Here is a 17,083-nt window from a genome sequence, read left to right on the forward strand (position 1 = left end):
GGGATAGAGAGAGAGAGAACCGGTATAGAGAGAGAGAGCGAACCTGGATAGAGTGAGAGAGAGAGGACCTGGATAGAGAGAGAGTGAACCGGGATAGAGAGATTGATAACCGGGATAGAGAGAGAGAGAGAGAACCGGGATAGAGAGAGAGAGAGAGAACTGTGATAGAGAGAGAGAGAGAGAAAACAGGGGAGAGGGAGAGAGAAAACGGGGGAGAGAGAGAGAAAACGGGGGAGCGAGAGAGAGAGAGAACGGAGATAGATAGAGAGAGAACGGGATAGGGAGAATGAGAGAGCGGGAACGGGGGAGAGAGAGAGAACTGGGATAGAGAGAGAGAGACCGGGATAGAGAGAGACAGAACTGGGAGAGAGAGAACGGGAGAGAGAAAGAGAGAACGTGAGAAAGAGGGAGAGAACGTGAGAAAGAGAGAGAGCGGGAGAGAGAGAGAGAGAACGGGAGAGAGAGAGAGAACTGGGATAGAGAGAGAGAACTGGGATAGTGAGAGAGAGAACTGGGATAGTGAGAGAGAGAACCGGGATAGAGAGCGAGAGAGAACCGGGATAGAGAGAGAGAGAGAACCGGGATAGAGAGAGAGAGAACCGGGATAGAGAGTGAGAGAGCACCGGTATAGAGAGCGAGAGAGAGACAACCGGGATAGAGAGAGAGTGAGAGAACCGGGATAGAGAGAGAGATAGAGAGAACAGGGATAGAGAGAGAGAGAGAGAGAACCGAGATAGAGAGAGAGAGAGAGAAAACGAGGGGGGGGGGGGGAGAGAGAGAGAACGGGAGAGAGAGAGAGAGAGAGGGAACTGGGTTAGAGAGAGTGAGTGTGAGAGAGAGAACCTGGATAGAGAGAGAACCGGGATAGAGAGAGAGAGAGAACCGGGATAGAGAGAGAGAGAACCGGGATAGAGAGAGAGAGAACCGGGATAGAGAGAGAGAGAACCGGGATAGAGAGAGAGAGAACCGGGATAGAGAGAGAGAGAGAACCGGGATAGAGTGAGAGTGAGAGAGAAAACTGGGAGAGAGAGAGAGCGAGAGAGAAAACAGGGGAGAGAGAGAGAGAATGTGAGAGAGAGAGGGAACCAGGATTGAGAGAGAGAGAACCGGGATAGAGAGAGAGAGAGAGGACCGGGATAGAGAGAGAGAGAACCGGGATAGAGAGAGAGAGAGAGAGAGAGAGAACTGGGATAGAGAGAGAGAGAGAGAACCGGGATAGAACGGGAGAGAGAACCGGGATACAGAGAGAGAGAGAGAAAACCGGGATAGAGAGAGAGAGAACCGGGAGAGAGAGAGAGAGAACAGGGATAGAGAGAGAGAGAGGGTGAACCTGAATAGAGAGAGATAGAGAGAGAACCGGGATAGAGAGAGAGAGAGTGAGAGAACCGGGATAGAGAGAGAGAGAGAGAACCGGGATAGAGAGAGAGAGAGAACCAGGAAAGAGAGAGAGAGAGAGAGAGAACCGGGAAAGAGAGAGAGAGAGAGAACCGGGAAAGAGAGAGAGAGAGAGAACCGGGATAGAGAGAGAGAGAGAACCGGGATAGAGAGAGAGAGAGAGAGAGAGAACCGGGAAAGAGAGAGAGAGAGAGAGAACCGGGATAGAGTGAGAGAGAGAACCGGGATACAGAGAGAGAGAGAGAAAACCGGGATAGAGAGAGAGAGAGAACCGGGATAGAGACAGAGAGAGAAATGGGAGAGAGAGAGAGAGAGAGAGAACCGGGAGAGAGAGCCAGAGAGAGAGAGAGAGAGAGAACGGGAGAGAGACAGAGAGAGAGAACCGGGATAGAGTGAGAGAGAGAACCGGGATACAGAGAGCAAGAGAGAAAACCGGGATAGAGAGAGAGAGAGAACCGGGATAGAGAGAAAGAGAGAGAGAACTGGGATAGAGAAAGAGAGGGTGAACCGGGATAGAGAGAGAGAGAGAGAACTGGGATAGAGAAAGAGAGGGTGAACCGGGATAGAGAGAGAACCGGGATAGAGAGAGAGAGAGAACCGGGATAGAGAGCGAGAGAGACAGAGAGAGAGAGAGAGAGAGAACCGGGATAGAGAGCGAGAGAGAGACAGAGAGAGAGAGAGATAGAGAGAGAGAGAACGGGAGAGAGATAGAGAGAGAGAGAGAGACAGAGAGAAAGAGAGAGTGAGACAGAGAGAGAGAACGGGAGAGAGGGAGAACGGAAGAGAGAGAGAACGGGGGAGAGAGAGAGAAAACGAGAGAGAACAGAGGGAGAGAGAGAGAACGGGGGAGACAGAGAGAGAGACATAGAGCGAGAGAGAGAGAGAGAGACAGAGAGAGACACGGACAGAGAGAGACAAAGGCAGAGAGAGAGAGAGACAGAGAGAGAGAGCGAGACACAGAGAGAGAGAGACAGAGAGAGAGACAGAGACAGAGAGCGAGAGAGAGACAGAGAGTGAGAGAGAGAGAGTCAGGGAGAGAGACAGAGAGAAAGAGAGTGACAGAGAGAGACAGAGACAGAGAGAGAGACAGATAGACAGAGAGCGAGAGACAGAGAGAGAGAGAGAGAGAGAGAGAGACATAGAACATCGAACATTCCAGCGCAGTACAGGCCCTTCGGCCCTCGATGTTGCGCCGACCTGTGAAACCACTCTAAAGCCCATCTACACTATTCCCTTATCGTCCATATGTCTATCCAATGACCATTTGAATGCCCTTAGTGTTGGCGAGTCCACCACTGTTGCAGGCAGGGCATTCCACGCCCTTACTACTCTCTGAGTAAAGAACCTACCTCTGACATCTGTCCTATATCTATCTCCCCTCAATTTAAAGCTATGTCCCCTCGTGCTAGACATCACCATCTGAGGAAAAAGGCTCTCACTGTCCACCGTATCCAATCCTCTGATCATCTTGTATGCCTCAATTAAGTCACCTCTTAACCTTCTTCTCTCTAACGGAAACAGCCTCAAGTCCCTCAGCCTTTCCTCATAAGATCTTCCCTCCATACCAGGCAACATTCCGGTAAATCTCCTCTGCAGCCTTTCCAATGCTTCCACAGAGAGAGAGGGACAGAGAGAAAAAGAGAGAGGGAGATAAGGAGACAGGTAAAGAGAGACAGAAACAGAGAGGCTGTGGCGAAGGATTGGGACAAAGGGACAGAGAGAGAGGGTTACAGTGGGAGAGAGGTACGGACAGCGTGGACTTCAGACGGACAGGGAGAGACAAAATGAGCGACACAGAGAGGGAGAAAGAGACTAAGTTAAGAGTTGGGAGGCAATCAGAGGAAGGGTGAGCGAGACCATGAGAGACGGACAAAGGGGGAGAAATGAAGATAGAGAGACAAGAGAGAGAAAGATGGACGGAGAGAGAAAGGGGGGGGGGGGCGGAGAGAGAGAGACAGAGAGAGAGAGAGAGAGAACGGGAGAGAGAGAGAGACAGAGAGAGAGAGAGAACGGGAGAGAGAGAGAGAGAGAGAGACAGAGAGAGAGAGAACGGGAGAGAGAGAGAGAGAGACAGCTCCCTCACCCATTCTGTCATGGCTGACAAGTCTGCCTCTCTCTCTCGGCCGGGTTCACTGATGTCTCCGTTCCCAGCAGTCACCCTCAGCTCCCCCCCCCCCCCCCCCCCCCACATTGGAGGGAGCGGTCCTACCCGCGGCGCCAGCGAAGACCTTTGTGACCCCGGTCTGCTCTCTCGTGACAGTATAAAGTCCTCCTGGAATATCGGAGTGGTCAAGTACCTGGTCGAGAAGCTCAAGGGGCAGTTAGTCCTCAGCAGCCATCACTACGCAGACAAGGAACTGAAAGGTAGGGGGGCCGGGTGGGTGGGTGGGGGGTCGGGCGGTACGGGGAGACAGCCTGTTGGGCGAGCGAAGGGGCGGCGAAGGGGCACGAGGCCATCCGGGATTGAATTGGGGGACTTGATCCACTCTTGCGGAAACTCTGCTGTCCATAATCGTCCAATGCTGTTTGAGGGGCCGAATGGGCCTCCTCCTGTTGCTGCGTAACTGGCTCGAGGGGCTGAATGGGCCTCCTCCTGTTCCTGTGGAACAGACTCGAGGAGGGGGGCTGAATGGGTCTCCTCCTGTTCCTGTCTAACAGATTCGAGGGGGGTGCTGAATGGGCCTCCTCCTGTTCCTGTGTAACAGACTCGAGGGGCTGAATGGGCCTCCTCCTGTTCCTGTGTAACAGACTCGAGGATCGAGGGGCTGAATGGGCCCCCTCGTGTTCCTGTGTAACAGGCTCGAGGGGCTGAATGGGCCGCCTCCTGTTCCTGTGTCACAGATTCGAGGAGGGGGGTGCTGAATGGGCCTCCTCCTGTTCCTGTGTAACAGACTCGAGTAGACGGGGCTGAATGGTCCTCCTCCTGTTCCTGTGTGACAGACTCGAGGAGGGGGCTGAATGGGCCTCCTCCTGTTCCTGTGCAACAGACTCGAGGAGGGGGGCTGAATGGGCCTCCTCCTGTTCCTGTGTAACAGACTCGAGTAGAGGGGGATGAATGGGCCTCCTCCTGTTCCTGTGTGACAGACTCGAGGAGGGGGCTGAATGGGCCTCCTCCTGTTTCTGTGCAACAGACTCGGGGAGGGGGGGCTGAATGGGCCTCCTCCTGTTCCTGTGTAACTGGCTCGAGGGGCTGAATGGGCCTCCTCCTGTTCCTGTGTAACAGACTCGAGGAGGGAGGGCTGAATGGCCCTCCTCCTGTTCCTGTGTAACAGACTCGAGGGGGGGGGCTGAATGGGCCCCCTCCTGTTCCTGTGTAACAGACTCGAGGAGAGGCGGCTGAATGGGCCTCCCGTTCCTCTGTAACAGACTCGAGGAGGGGGGGCTGAATGGGCCTCCTCCTGTTCTTGTGTAACAGGCTCGAGGAGGGGGGCTGAATGGGCCTCCTCCTGTTCCTGTCTAACAGACTCGAGGAGGGGGCTGAATAGGCCTCCTCCTGTTCCTGTGTAACTGGCTCGAGGGGCTGAATGGGCCTCCTCCTGTTCCTGTGTAACAGACTCGAGGGGGGGGCTGAATGGGCCTCCTCCTGTTCCTGTGTAACAGACTCGAGGAGGGGGGGCTGAATGGGTCTCCTCCTGTTCCTGTCTAACAGACTCGAGGAGGGGGCTGAATGGGCCTCCTCCTGTTCCTGTGTAACTGGCTCGAGGGGCTGAATGGGCCTCCTCCTGTTCCTGTGTAACAGACTCGAGGAGGGGGGTGCTGAATGGGCCTCCTCCTGTTCCTGTGTAACAGACTCGAGGAGGGGGGTGCTGAATGGGCCTCCTCCTGTTCCTGTGTAACAGACTCGAGGAGGGGGGGTCTGAATGGGTCTCCTCCTGTTCCTGTGTAACAGACTCGAGGAGAGGGGGCTGAATGGGCCTCCTGTTCCTCTGTAACAGACTCGAGGAGGGGGGGCTGAATGGGCCTTCTCCTGTTCCTGTGTAACAGACTCGAGGAGGGGGGGTCTGAATGGGTCTCCTCCTGTTCCTGTGTAACAGACTCGAGGAGAGGGGGCTGAATGGGCCTCCTGTTCCTCTGTAACAGACTTGAGGAGGGGGTGCTGAATGGGCCTCCTCCTGTTCCTGTGTAACAGGCTCTAAGGGCCGAATGGGCCTCCTCCTGTTCCTGTGTAACAGACTCGAGGAGGAGGGGCTGAATGGGTCTCCTCCTGTTCCTGTGTAACAGACTCGAGGAGAGGGCTGAATGGGCCTCCTCCTGTTCCTGTGTAACAGGCTCGAGGGGCCGAATGGGCCTCCTCCTGTTCCTGTGTAACAGACTCGAGGAGGAGGGGCTGAATGGGCCTCCTCCTGTTCCTGTGTAACAGGCTCGAGGGGCTGAATGGGCCTCCTCCTGTTCCTGTGTAACAGACTCGAGGAGGGGGGGCTGAATGGGCCCCCTCCTGTTCCTGTGTAACAGACTCGAGGAGGGGGGGCTGAATGGGCCTCCTCCTGTTCCTGTGTAACAGACTCGAGGAGGGGAGGCTGAATGGGCCTCCTCCTGTTCCTGTGTAACAGACTCGAGGAGTGGGGGCTGAATGGGCCTCCTCCTGTTCCTGTGTAACAGGCTCGAGGGGCTGAATGGGCCCCCTCCTGTTCCTGTGTAACAGGCTCGAGGCGCTGAATGGGCCCCCTCCTGTTCCTGTGTAACAGGCTCGAGGGGCTGAATGGGCCTCCTCCTGTTCCTGTGTAACAGACTCGAGGAGGGGGGGCTGAATGGGCCCCCTCCTGTTCCTGTGTAACAGACTCGAGGAGGGGGCTGAATGGGCCTCCTCCTGTTCCTGTGTAACAGACTCGAGGAGTAGGGGCTGAATGGGCCTCTTCCTGTTCCTGTGTAACAGACTCGAGGAGGAGGCTGAATGGGCCTCCTCCTGTTCCTGTGTAACAGACTTGAGGGGCTGAATGGGCCTCCTCCTGTTCCTGTGTAACAGGCTCGAGGAGGGGGCTGAATGGGCCTCCTCCTGTTCCTGTGTAACAGACTCGAGGAGGGGGCTGAATGGGCCTCCTCCTGTTCCTGTGTAACAGGCCCGAGGAGGGGGGCTGAATGGGCCTCCTCCTGTTCCTGTGTAACAGACTCGAGGAGGGGGCTGAATGGGCCTCCTCCTGTTCCTGTGTAACTGGCTCGAGGGGCTGAATGGGCCTCCTCCTGTTCCTGTGTAACAGACTCGAGGAGGGGGGTGCTGAATGGGCCTCCTCCTGTTCCTGTGTAACAGACTCGAGGAGGGGGGGTCTGAATGGGTCTTCTCCTGTTCCTGTGTAACAGACTCGAGGAGAGGGGGCTGAATGGGCCTCCTGTTCCTCTGTAACAGACTCGAGGAGGGGGTGCTGAATGGGCCTCCTCCTGTTCCTGTGTAACAGGCTCTAAGGGCCGAATGGGCCTCCTCCTGTTCCTGTGTAACAGACTCGAGGAGGAGGGGCTGAATGGGTCTCCTCCTGTTCCTGTGTAACAGACTCGAGGAGAGGGCTGAATGGGCCTCCTCCTGTTCCTGTGTAACAGGCTCGAGGGGCCGAATGGGCCTCCTTCTGTTCCTGTGTAACAGACTCGAGGAGGAGGGGCTGAATGGGCCTCCTCCTGTTCCTGTGTAACAGGCTCGAGGGGCTGAATGGGCCTCCTCCTGTTCCTGTGTAACAGACTCGAGGAGGGGGGGCTGAATGGGCCCCCTCCTGTTCCTGTGTAACAGACTCGAGGAGGGGGGGCTGAATGGGCCTCCTCCTGTTCCTGTGTAACAGACTCGAGGAGGGGAGGCTGAATGGGCCTCCTCCTGTTCCTGTGTAACAGACTCGAGGAGGGGGGGCTGAATGGGCCTCCTCCTGTTCCTGTGTAACAGGCTCGAGGGGCTGAATGGGCCCCCTCCTGTTCCTGTGTAACAGGCTCGAGGCGCTGAATGGGCCCCCTCCTGTTCCTGTGTAACAGGCTCGAAGGGCTGAATGGGCCTCCTCCTGTTCCTGTGTAACAGACTCGAGGAGGGGGGGCTGAATGGGCCCCCTCCTGTTCCTGTGTAACAGACTCGAGGAGGGGGCTGAATGGGCCTCCTCCTGTTCCTGTGTAACAGACTCGAGGAGTAGGGGCTGAATGGGCCTCTTCCTGTTCCTGTGTAACAGACTCGAGGAGGAGGCTGAATGGGCCTCCTCCTGTTCCTGTGTAACAGACTCGAGGAGGGGGCTGAATGGGCCTCCTCCTGTTCCTGTGTAACAGGCCCGAGGAGGGGGGCTGAATGGGCCTCCTCCTGTTCCTGTGTAACAGACTCGAGGAGGAGGGCTGAATGGGCCTCCTCCTGTTCCTGTGTAACAGACTCGAGGGGCTGAATGGGCCTCCTCCTGTTCCTGTGTAACAGGCCCGAGGAGGGGGGCTGAATGGGCCTCCTCCTGTTCCTGTGTAACAGGCTCGAGGAGGGGGGGAGCTGAATGGGCCTCTTCCTGTTCCCGTGTAACAGACTCGAGGAGGGGGGCTGAATGGGCCTCCTCCTGTTCCTGTGTAACAGACTCGAGGAGGGGGCTGAATGGGCCTCCTCCTGTTCCTGTGTAACAGGCCCGAGGAGGGGGGCTGAATGGGCCTCCTCCTGTTCCTGTGTAACAGGCTCGAGGAGGGGGGGAGCTGAATGGGCCGCCTCCTGTTCCCGTGTAACAGACTCGAGGAGGGGGGCTGAATGGGCCTCCTCCTGTTCCTGTGTAACAGACTAGAGGAGGAGGGGCTGAATGGGCCTCCTCCTGTTCCTGTGTAACAGACTCGAGGAGGGGGGCTGAATGGGCCTCCTCCTGTTCCTGTGTAACAGACTAGAGGAGGAGGGGCTGAATGGGCCTCCTCCTGTTCCTGTGTAACAGACTCGAGGAGGGGGGGCTGAATGGGCCTCCTCCTGTTCCCGTGTAACAGACTCGAGGAGGGGGCTGAATGGGCCTCCTCCTGTTCCTGTGTAACAGGCTCGAGGAGGGGTCTGAATGGGCTTCCTCCTGTTCCTGTGTAACAGACTCGAGGAGAGGGGGCTGAATGGGCCTCCTCCTGTTCCTGTGTAACAGGCTCGAGGGGCTGAATGGGCCTCCTCCTGTTCCTGTGTAACAGACTCGAGGGGCTGAATGGGCCTCCTCCTGTTCCTGTGTTGGAGGAACCTGATTGGTTGTATTTTGCCGCAGGGGCGTGTGTGGCCTACTTCCTGACGAAGAGGCGGGAATATCGGAATGCCATGAATCCCTACAAGAGCCTGAAGGAACGCGAGGACAAGAAGCTGAGGAGCCGGCGGTACAGGGTCAGTGCTAAGAAGGGTCAAGGGTTACCACAGAGGTCAAATCAGCAAGGGCTTGCGTCAATTGGGATTGTGTAGAGTGGGAATGAACGGGAAGGGTTTTGGCTCCATTGGGATTGTTTACAGTGGGGGTGAATGGGAAGGGGTTTGGGTCCATTGGGATTGTGTACAGTGGGAGTGAAAGGGAAGGGGTTTGGGTCCTTTGGGATTGTGTACAGTGGGAGTGAACGGGAAGGGGTTTGGGTCCATTGGGATTGTGTACAGTGGGAGTGAACGGGAAGGGGTTTGGGTCCGTTGGGATTGTGTACAGTGTGAGTGAACGGGAAGGGGTTTGGGTCCATTGGGATTGTGTACAGTGGGAGTGAACGGGAAGGGGTTTGGGTCCTTTGGGATTGTGTACAGTGGGTGTGAACGGGAAGGGGTTTGGGTCCATTGGGATTGTGTACAGTGGGTGTGAACCGGAAGGGGTTTGGGTCCATTGGGATTGTGTACAGTGGGAGTGAACGGGAAGGGGTTTGTGTCCATTGGGATTGTGTACAGTGGGAGTGAACGGGAAGGGGTTTGGGTCCATTGGGATTGTGTACAGTGGGAGTGAACGGGAAGGGGTTTGGGTCCATTGGGATTGTGTACAGTGGGGGTGAACGGGAAGGGGTTTGGGTCCATTGGGATTGTGGACAGTGGGAGCGAACGGGAAGGGGTTTGGGTCCATTGGGATTGTGTACAGTGGGAGTGAACGGGAAGGGGTTTGGGTCCATTGGGATTGTGTACAGTGGGAGTGAACGGGAAGGGGTTTGGGTCCATTGGGATTGTGTACAGAGGGAGTGAACGGGAAGGGGTTTGGGTCCATTGGGATTGTGTACAGTGAGAGTGAACGGGAAGGGGTTTGGGTCCATTGGGATTGTGTACAGTGGGAGTGAACGGGAAGGGGTTTGGGTCCATTGGGATTGTGTACAGTGGGAGTGTACGGGAAGGGGTTTCGGTCCATTGGGATTGTGTACAGTGGGAGTGAACGGGAAGGGGTTTGGGTCCATTGGGATTGTGCACAGTGGGAGGGAACGGGAAGGGGTTTGAGTCCATTGGGATTGTGTACAGTGGGGGTGAACGGGAAGGGGCTTGGGTCCATTGGGATTGTGCGCAGTGGGAGGGAACGGGAAGGGGTTTGAGTCCATTGGGATTGTGTACAGTGGGAGTGAACGGGAAGGGGTTTCAGTCCATTGGGATTGTGTACAGTGGGAGTGAATGGGAAGGGGTTTGGGTCCATTGGGATTGTGTACAGTGGGGGTGAACGGGAAGGGGTTTGGGTCCATGGGATTGTGTATAGTGAGAGTGAACGGGAAGGGGTTTGGGTCCATTGGGATTGTGTACAGTGGGAGTGAACGGGATGGGGTTTGGGTCCATTGGGATTGTGTACAGTGGGGGTGAACGGGAAGGGGTTTGGGTCCATTGGGATTGTGTACAGTGGGAGTGAACGGGAAGGGGTTTGGATCCATTGGGATTGTGTACAGTGGGAGTGATCGGGAAGGGGTTTTGGTCCATTGGGATTGTGTACAGTGGGGGTGAACGGGAAGGGGTTTGGATCCATTGGGATTATGCACAGTGGGAGTGATTGGGAAGGGGTTTTGGTCCATTGGGACTGTGTACAGTGGGGGCGAACGGGAAGGGGTTTGGATCCATTGGGATTATGCACAGTGGGTGTGAACGGGAAGGGGTTTGGATCCATTGGGATTATGCACAGTGGGTGTGAACGGGAAGGGGTTTGGGTCCATTGGGATTGTGTACAGTGAGAGTGAACGGGAAGGGGTTTGGGTCCATTGGGATTGTGTACAGTGGGAGTGAACGGGAAGGGGCTTGGGTCCATTGGGATTGTGCACAGTGGGAGTGAACGGGAAGGGGTTTGGGTCCATTGGGATTGTGTACAGTGGGAGTGAACGGGAAGGGGATTGGGTCCATTGGGATTGTGTACAGTGGGAGTGAACGGGAAGGGGTTTGGGTCCATTGGGATTGTGTACGGTGGGAGTGAACGGGAAGGGGTTTGGGTCCATTGGGATTGTGTACAGAGGGAGTGAACGGGGAGGGGTTTGGGTCCATTGGGATTGTGTACAGTGGGGGTGAACGGGAAGGGGTTTGGATCCATTGGGATTATGCACAGTGGGAGTGATTGGGAAGGGGTTTTGGTCCATTGGGACTGTGTACAGTGGGGGTGAACGGGAAGGGGTTTGGATCCATTGGGATTATGCACAGTGGGTGTGAACGGGAAGGGGTTTGGGTCCATTGGGATTGTGTACAGTGAGAGTGAACGGGAAGGGGTTTGGGTCCATTGGGATTGTGTACAGTGGGAGTGAACGGGAAGGGGTTCGGGCCCATTGGGATTGTGTACAGTGGGAGTGAACGGGAAGGGGTTTGGGTCCATTGGGATTGTGTACAGTGGGAGTGAACGGGAAGGGGTTTGGGTCCATTGGGATTGTGTACAGTGGGAGTGAACGGGAAGGGGTTTGGGTCCATTGGGATTGTGTACGGTGGGAGTGAACGGGAAGGGGTTTGGGTCCATTGGGATTGTGTACAGTGGGAGTGAACGTGAAGGGGTTTGGGTCCTTATGGATTGTGCACGGTGGGAGTTAACGGGAAGGGGTTTGGGTCCATTGGGATTGTGTACAGTGGGAGTGAACGGGAAGGGGTTTGGGTCCATTGGGATTGTGTACAGTGGGAGTGAACAGGAAGGGGTTTGGGTCCATTGGGATTGTGTACAGTGGGAGTGAACGGGAAGGGGTTTGGGTCATTGGGATTGTGTACAGAGGGAGTGAACGGGGAGGGGTTTGGGTCCATTGGGATTGTGTACAGTGGGCGGGAAGGGGTTTGGGTCCATTGGGATTGTGTACAGTGGGAGTGAACGGGAAGGGGTTTGGGTCCATTGGGATTGTGTACGGTGGGAGTGAACGGGAAGGGGTTTGGGTCCATTGGGATTGTGTACAGAGGGAGTGAACGGGAAGGGGTTTGGGTCCATTGGGATTGTGTACAGTGGGAGTGACCGGGAAGGGGTTTGGGTCCATTGGGATTGTGTACAGTGGGAGTGAACGGGAAGGGGTTTGGGTCCGTATGGATTGTGCACAGTGGGAGTGAACGGGAAGGGGTCTGGGTCCGTATGGATTGTGCACAGTGGGAGTGAACGGGAAGGGGTTTCGGTCCATTGGGATTGTGTGGAGTGGGAGTGAACGGGAATGGGATTATGTTAATTGTGATGCCCGATCTCCGTGGCTGACTCTCTCTCTCTCTCTCTCTCTCCCTCTCTCTCTCCCATTGGCCGTCCAGCTCTTTGGCGCCCGTTCCGCCATCGTCCGTCTCTTCACCCCCGAGGACCAGCAGCTTTGGGAGACGGCGAGCGAGGAGTTGATGTCGGACGAGGAGGACAGCCCGCTGGAGCCGGGCGTCTGGGTGGCGCGCAGCCCCCGCTTCCGCCCCACCGAGCTGAGCGACCTCTGCAGGCGCCTGGACGCCAACTCCAAGCACGGCCTCCGGCCCAACCGGGTGACGGGCCCCCCCTCCGACCGCCTGCCCTCCTCCTCCTCCTCCGACCTCGGCCTCTTCCCGTCTCCTCTGCACCCGGCCCGGTTCCTGGGCCACTCCCTCGGGGACGGCGAGGAGCTCCATCCTCACCCTTTTGTGGAGGTTAAGGTGGAGAAAGACGAATGAGGGGGAGGGCGGGGCGGGTTTGCAGGTGGGAGGAGGGTTGACCTTTCCCTATACCCCCCCCCCCCCCCCCCCCCCCCCCCCCCCCCCAGTACAGAATGGAAGATGTAGGGCGCAAGATCCCGGCTTTGGGGGCTCTCGGAAAGTTTGCGATGGCCAAGCGAACAGAGGGGCCTCTGACAGTGCGGCGCTCCCTCAGTACTGACCCTCTGACAGTGCGGCGCTCCCTCAGTACTGACCCTCTGACAGTGCAGCACTCCCTCAGTACTGACCCTCTGACAGTGCGGCACTCCCTCAGTACTGACACTCTGACAGTGCGGCGCTCCCTCAGTACTGACCCTCTGACAGTGCGGCGCTCCCTCAGTACTGACCCTCTGACAGTGCAGCACTCCCTCAGTACTGACCCTCTGACAGTGCGGCACTCCCTCAGTACTGACACTCTGACAGTGCGGCGCTCCCTCAGTACTGACCCTCTGACAGTGCGGCGCTCCCTCAGTACTGACCCTCTGACAGTGCGGCACTCCCTCAGTACTGACCCTCTGACAGTGCGGCGCTCCCTCAGTACTGACCCTCTGACAGTGCGGCACTCCCTCAGTACTGACCCTCTGACAGTGCGGCGCTCCCTCAGTACTGACCCTCTGACAGTGCGGCACTCCCTCAGTGCTGACCCTCTGAAGTGCGGCACTCCCTCAGTACTGACCCTCTGACAGTGCGGCACTCCCTCAGTACTGACCCTCTGACAGTGCGGCACTCCCTCAGTACTGACCCTCTGACAGTGCAGCACTCCCTCACTACTGACCCTCTGACAGTGCAGGGCTCCCTCACTACTGACCCTCTGACAGTGCAGCGCTCCCTCAGTACTGACCCTCTGACAGTGCAGCACTCCCTCACTACTGACCCTCTGACAGTGCTGCACTCCCTCAGTACTGACCCTCTGACAGTGCGGCACTCCCTCAGTACTGACCCTCTGACAGTGCGGCACTCCCTCAGTACTGACCCTCTGACAGTGCGGCACTCCCTCAGTACTGACCCTCTGACAGTGCGGCACTCCCTTAGTACTGACCCTCTGACAGTGCTGCACTCCCTCAGTACTGACCCTCTGACAGTGCAGCACTCCCTCAGTCCTGACCCTCTGACAGTGCGGCACTCCCTCAGTACTGACCCTCTGACAGTGCGGCACTCCCTCAGTACTGACCCTCTGGCAGTGCGGCACTCCCTCAGTACTGACCCTCTGGCAGTGCAGCACTCCCTCAGTACTGACCCTCTGACAGTGTGACACTCCCTCAGTACTGACCCTCTGACAGTGCAGCACTCCCTCAGTACTGACCCTCTGACAGTGCAGCACTCCCTCAGCATTACTGTGCTGCACTCAGGTTGTGATGTTTCTGCTCACAGTTGGACCATTCTGTGTATTTACTGTCCAATTTTAGAGCTGTCCGTCTGTGGGTAGCTCCAGGTGAGAATACAGCGAGAAAAATAAAGTGGATTTTATGGAGTTGCAATCGCCCCTGCTTGCCGCGATAGTGTGTAAATTCCAGCAGGTTCCTCATTCTCCTTCTCTTGCCCCATGCCTCTCTTTCATCCCCTCCCTGTAGAATTCTGCCTCTCCGTTTCTCTGTCTCCATCCCCCTTTCCCCGCCCCCCCCCCTAATCCCTGTCTCAATCCCCCTCTCCCTTTTTCTTCCCCCCCCCCCCCCGTCTCCGTCCCTTCTCAGTGAACCACATCTACAGGTCCCCTTCCGTCCACATTCTTTGACACTTCCTCACGCCCCGCTTAACGAGAAATGCCAACATTTTCCCTCGGGTAGATGTCCGGCCCCGAAGCTTGCCTGCTCCTCCGCCTCCTTCCTTTTATCAGTCGAGACGACGCGTTCACTGTTTTCCGAGAGATGCAACCTTTCCACGACCCGGAGAACTCCTGAAAATTAAAACCAGTGCACCTTCGATCTGGAGCAGCCCAGGCAGTTCAGACGCTGGGGGCGCAGGCCCTCCTGGGGATCTGTCAGCCTTCTGCTGTGACGTTCTCCGAGGACCCTTACCCTGCCGATGGTCATTGTTTGAAGTTCCTTCCTGCCTTTCACCCCTGGCTTTACCTCTGGGATATCATTTGTGTCGTCTGCAGTGAAGGTGATATCTGTTCAATGCACCTTTTCCTTGAGTTCCATTGTTAATTTCCCAGACGCACTCTCTCCAGGACCAACGCACACTTTAGTACCCTTCTATTTTGATACTTGTAGAAACTCTTACCATCTATTTTTAAATTTTTTTCTAGCTATCTTTCTCTCATACTCTAATTTCTCCCTTATTATTTTTCTTTATCTTTCACTCATACTCTAATATGTCCGTCATTATTTTTCCTAGCTATCTTTTTCTCATACTCTAATATCTCCCTCATTACCTTTCCTCGCTATCTTTCCCTCATACTCTAATTTCTCCCTTATTATTTTTCCCAGCTATCTTTCCCCTCATACTCTAATTTCTCCCTCATTATTTTTCTCTTGCTATCTCTCACTCACACTCTATCTCCCTCATTATTTTTCCTAGCTGTCTTTCTCTCGTATTCTAATATCTCCCTCATTATCTTTCCTAGCTATCTTTCCCTCATACTCTAATTTCTCGCTCATTATTTTTTCTAGCTATCTTTCGCTCATACTCTAATTTCTCCCTTATTATTTTTCCTAGCTATCTTTCCCTCATACTCTAATATCTCCCTCATTATTTTTCCTAGCTATCTTTCCCTCATATTCTAATTCTCATCTCGTTAGTTTTGCTAGCTCCTTTTTGCTGGTTTTTAATTTATGCACAATACTCTGACCCACCCACAAATCTCATTGCAGATTTCCGCACCATTTTCTTTCAATCTGTTACTGTCTGTAACTTCCTCAGTTAGCCGTGGGTGATGGATCGTTCTTCGTCACGGGAAGGCATATGTGCTGAGTGTTTTGAATCATCCCCTTCAATGTCCCCCACCGCATCGCCCCTTATCGACTGTCTCCTCCAATCTCCCAGCTCACTTTCACCAGCTCGGCCGCCCTCGACATCAGTTTGACACACGAGTCGCGGAGCCCCTCTTCTCACCCTCAAACCAGAATTCAAGTCCCGTTATGATCACTGCTTCCTAGGGTTTCTTTTTTTTTTTTCGCCGCTCGCCCTCAGGACGAGTGTGGATGTGCCGTCTGTGAGGCTGACTGCTTCACGTTTTGTCAATGAATTCCCCCCCCTCCCCCCCTTGCTGCTGAAACACTCAATGAAGAGACGACGCATGAGATGCCAAAACAAAGCGGAGAGGATTTATTGAGCCAGCGCTGAATCAGTTTGGAGATGGCTCCGAGCCTTCACAATCCACTCCAATCGCACCCACACCACAGATTGCACTGGGAGGGAGGGAGCGAGGGCGTTACGCCCGTGTCCCCCTCTCCCGGTTGAGCAGGCAGGGCCTGCCCCTCCCTCCCCATTTACACACACATTCACACTGAACCCATCCACCAATAAAATATAGAATAGAATTTACTCTGATTAAAAACTTGCAAAGTTCAGCAAAGCACCAGCGCGGCAAAGTTCGAAAGGCTTCGCGAGCGGGAGTCGTCTTCCAGCCAGCCCAATCGCAACACCGCCCCCCCCCCCTCCTCATCCAGAACCGTCACCCTCCCCCTCCCCACTAACCTTACCCGTCACCCTCTGAGCTGGCCCCATCAACCCCGAGCTGGCCCCATAAACCCCTGAGATGGACCCATCGCTGCATTGTTTCAATCCTCCATCTTCACTCTGGCCCTATAGTAAAACAGAGAACAAGAGAGAGGGAGGGAGGGAGAGATTGACACATGCAGGCGAGGGTTGGACGGGGAAATGGGCTGAGCGAGGGGGAAGAGGGAAAGAGGAATGTTGTTTGAGGACGAATGATAAACCCACGACCCCTTTCCCCACTCCCCTTCTCTCTGTCCCTCAATCCCTCTCTCTCGCCGCTGTCCCCATCACCCTCCTCCCCCCCCCCCCCCAGACAGCTCCCTGTGAACAAGGCGGCCGAGCAAAACCCCCCCTCCCCATCCCCCACGGACCCGCCCTAAGGGGCCGAGCCTGGGATCAGGGCCGGGAGGAGCGACGTCCCGTGGAATCTTTCTGTGCCGAGGAGCCAGCCAGGAGATGGGCTTCAGCGGAGCAGAGGCTCCAGGTCGTGAACCCTGCCCTCCGAGCCGCCCCGGAGGTGCGGGGTGGACCCCGTCAGCGGCAGGAGCAGGACGTCGTGGGGGTCGGCGGGCGAAACCTCGGCATCCTCGTCGCCACTCCGGTCGGCGCCGACACTACCCCTCCCCCTCGACGGGGAGGAGGAGGCGCCCGGTCCGGGGTGGCTGGCGGCGGCCGGGGGGGCACTATCCAAAAGCGGGAACTTGCGGGGGAGCGGGAGGGCCTCGGCGGAGGAGGCGGGGGGGTTGACGGGGTCAGGGGCCGGGGCAGCGGGGTCGGGGGTCGGGGCGGCGGCGTCGGGGGTCGCGGTGGAGGGGCGGCCCCCGGTGGCTGAGCGGCTCAGCAGGGCGTAGAGGCGGCTGCGACGGAAGCGGCGCGACAGGCGACGGACGTAGCGGTTCCTGCGTCGCCGGCGAGACGCTCGGTGGGGGGATTCCTGGCGGAGCAGTTGCAGGATCGAGCGGATGTTCCCGATGACCGACGTCTGGGAGAGAGGGAGAGAAACAGAATTAATCGTCTGTCGCTCGCGGCAACGGAGAGGACACATTCTCC

The 17,083-nt window shown here is 56.3% G+C and overlaps 1 protein-coding gene across 1 annotated transcript in view; it reads left to right on the forward strand.

Annotated features, from left to right (window-relative positions):
* LOC140406854 (uncharacterized protein C14orf93-like) overlaps nt 1-13,844 on the forward strand; it is a gene marked incomplete at its 5' end in the record, with an annotated part of 77,525 nt that extends 63,681 nt beyond the window's left edge. Inside the window, 3 exons of the mRNA XM_072494736.1 lie at nt 3,656-3,759; nt 8,556-8,668; nt 11,972-13,844. Of these exons, the coding sequence (XP_072350837.1) occupies nt 3,656-3,759; nt 8,556-8,668; nt 11,972-12,352 (598 nt within the window). The remainder of the gene's footprint in view (nt 1-3,655; nt 3,760-8,555; nt 8,669-11,971) is intronic.
* Between the last annotated feature and the right edge of the window lie 3,239 nt (nt 13,845-17,083).

This window comes from Scyliorhinus torazame, unplaced genomic scaffold (genome assembly GCF_047496885.1).
Source record: "Scyliorhinus torazame isolate Kashiwa2021f unplaced genomic scaffold, sScyTor2.1 scaffold_937, whole genome shotgun sequence".
Lineage (NCBI taxonomy): Eukaryota > Metazoa > Chordata > Chondrichthyes > Carcharhiniformes > Scyliorhinidae > Scyliorhinus > Scyliorhinus torazame.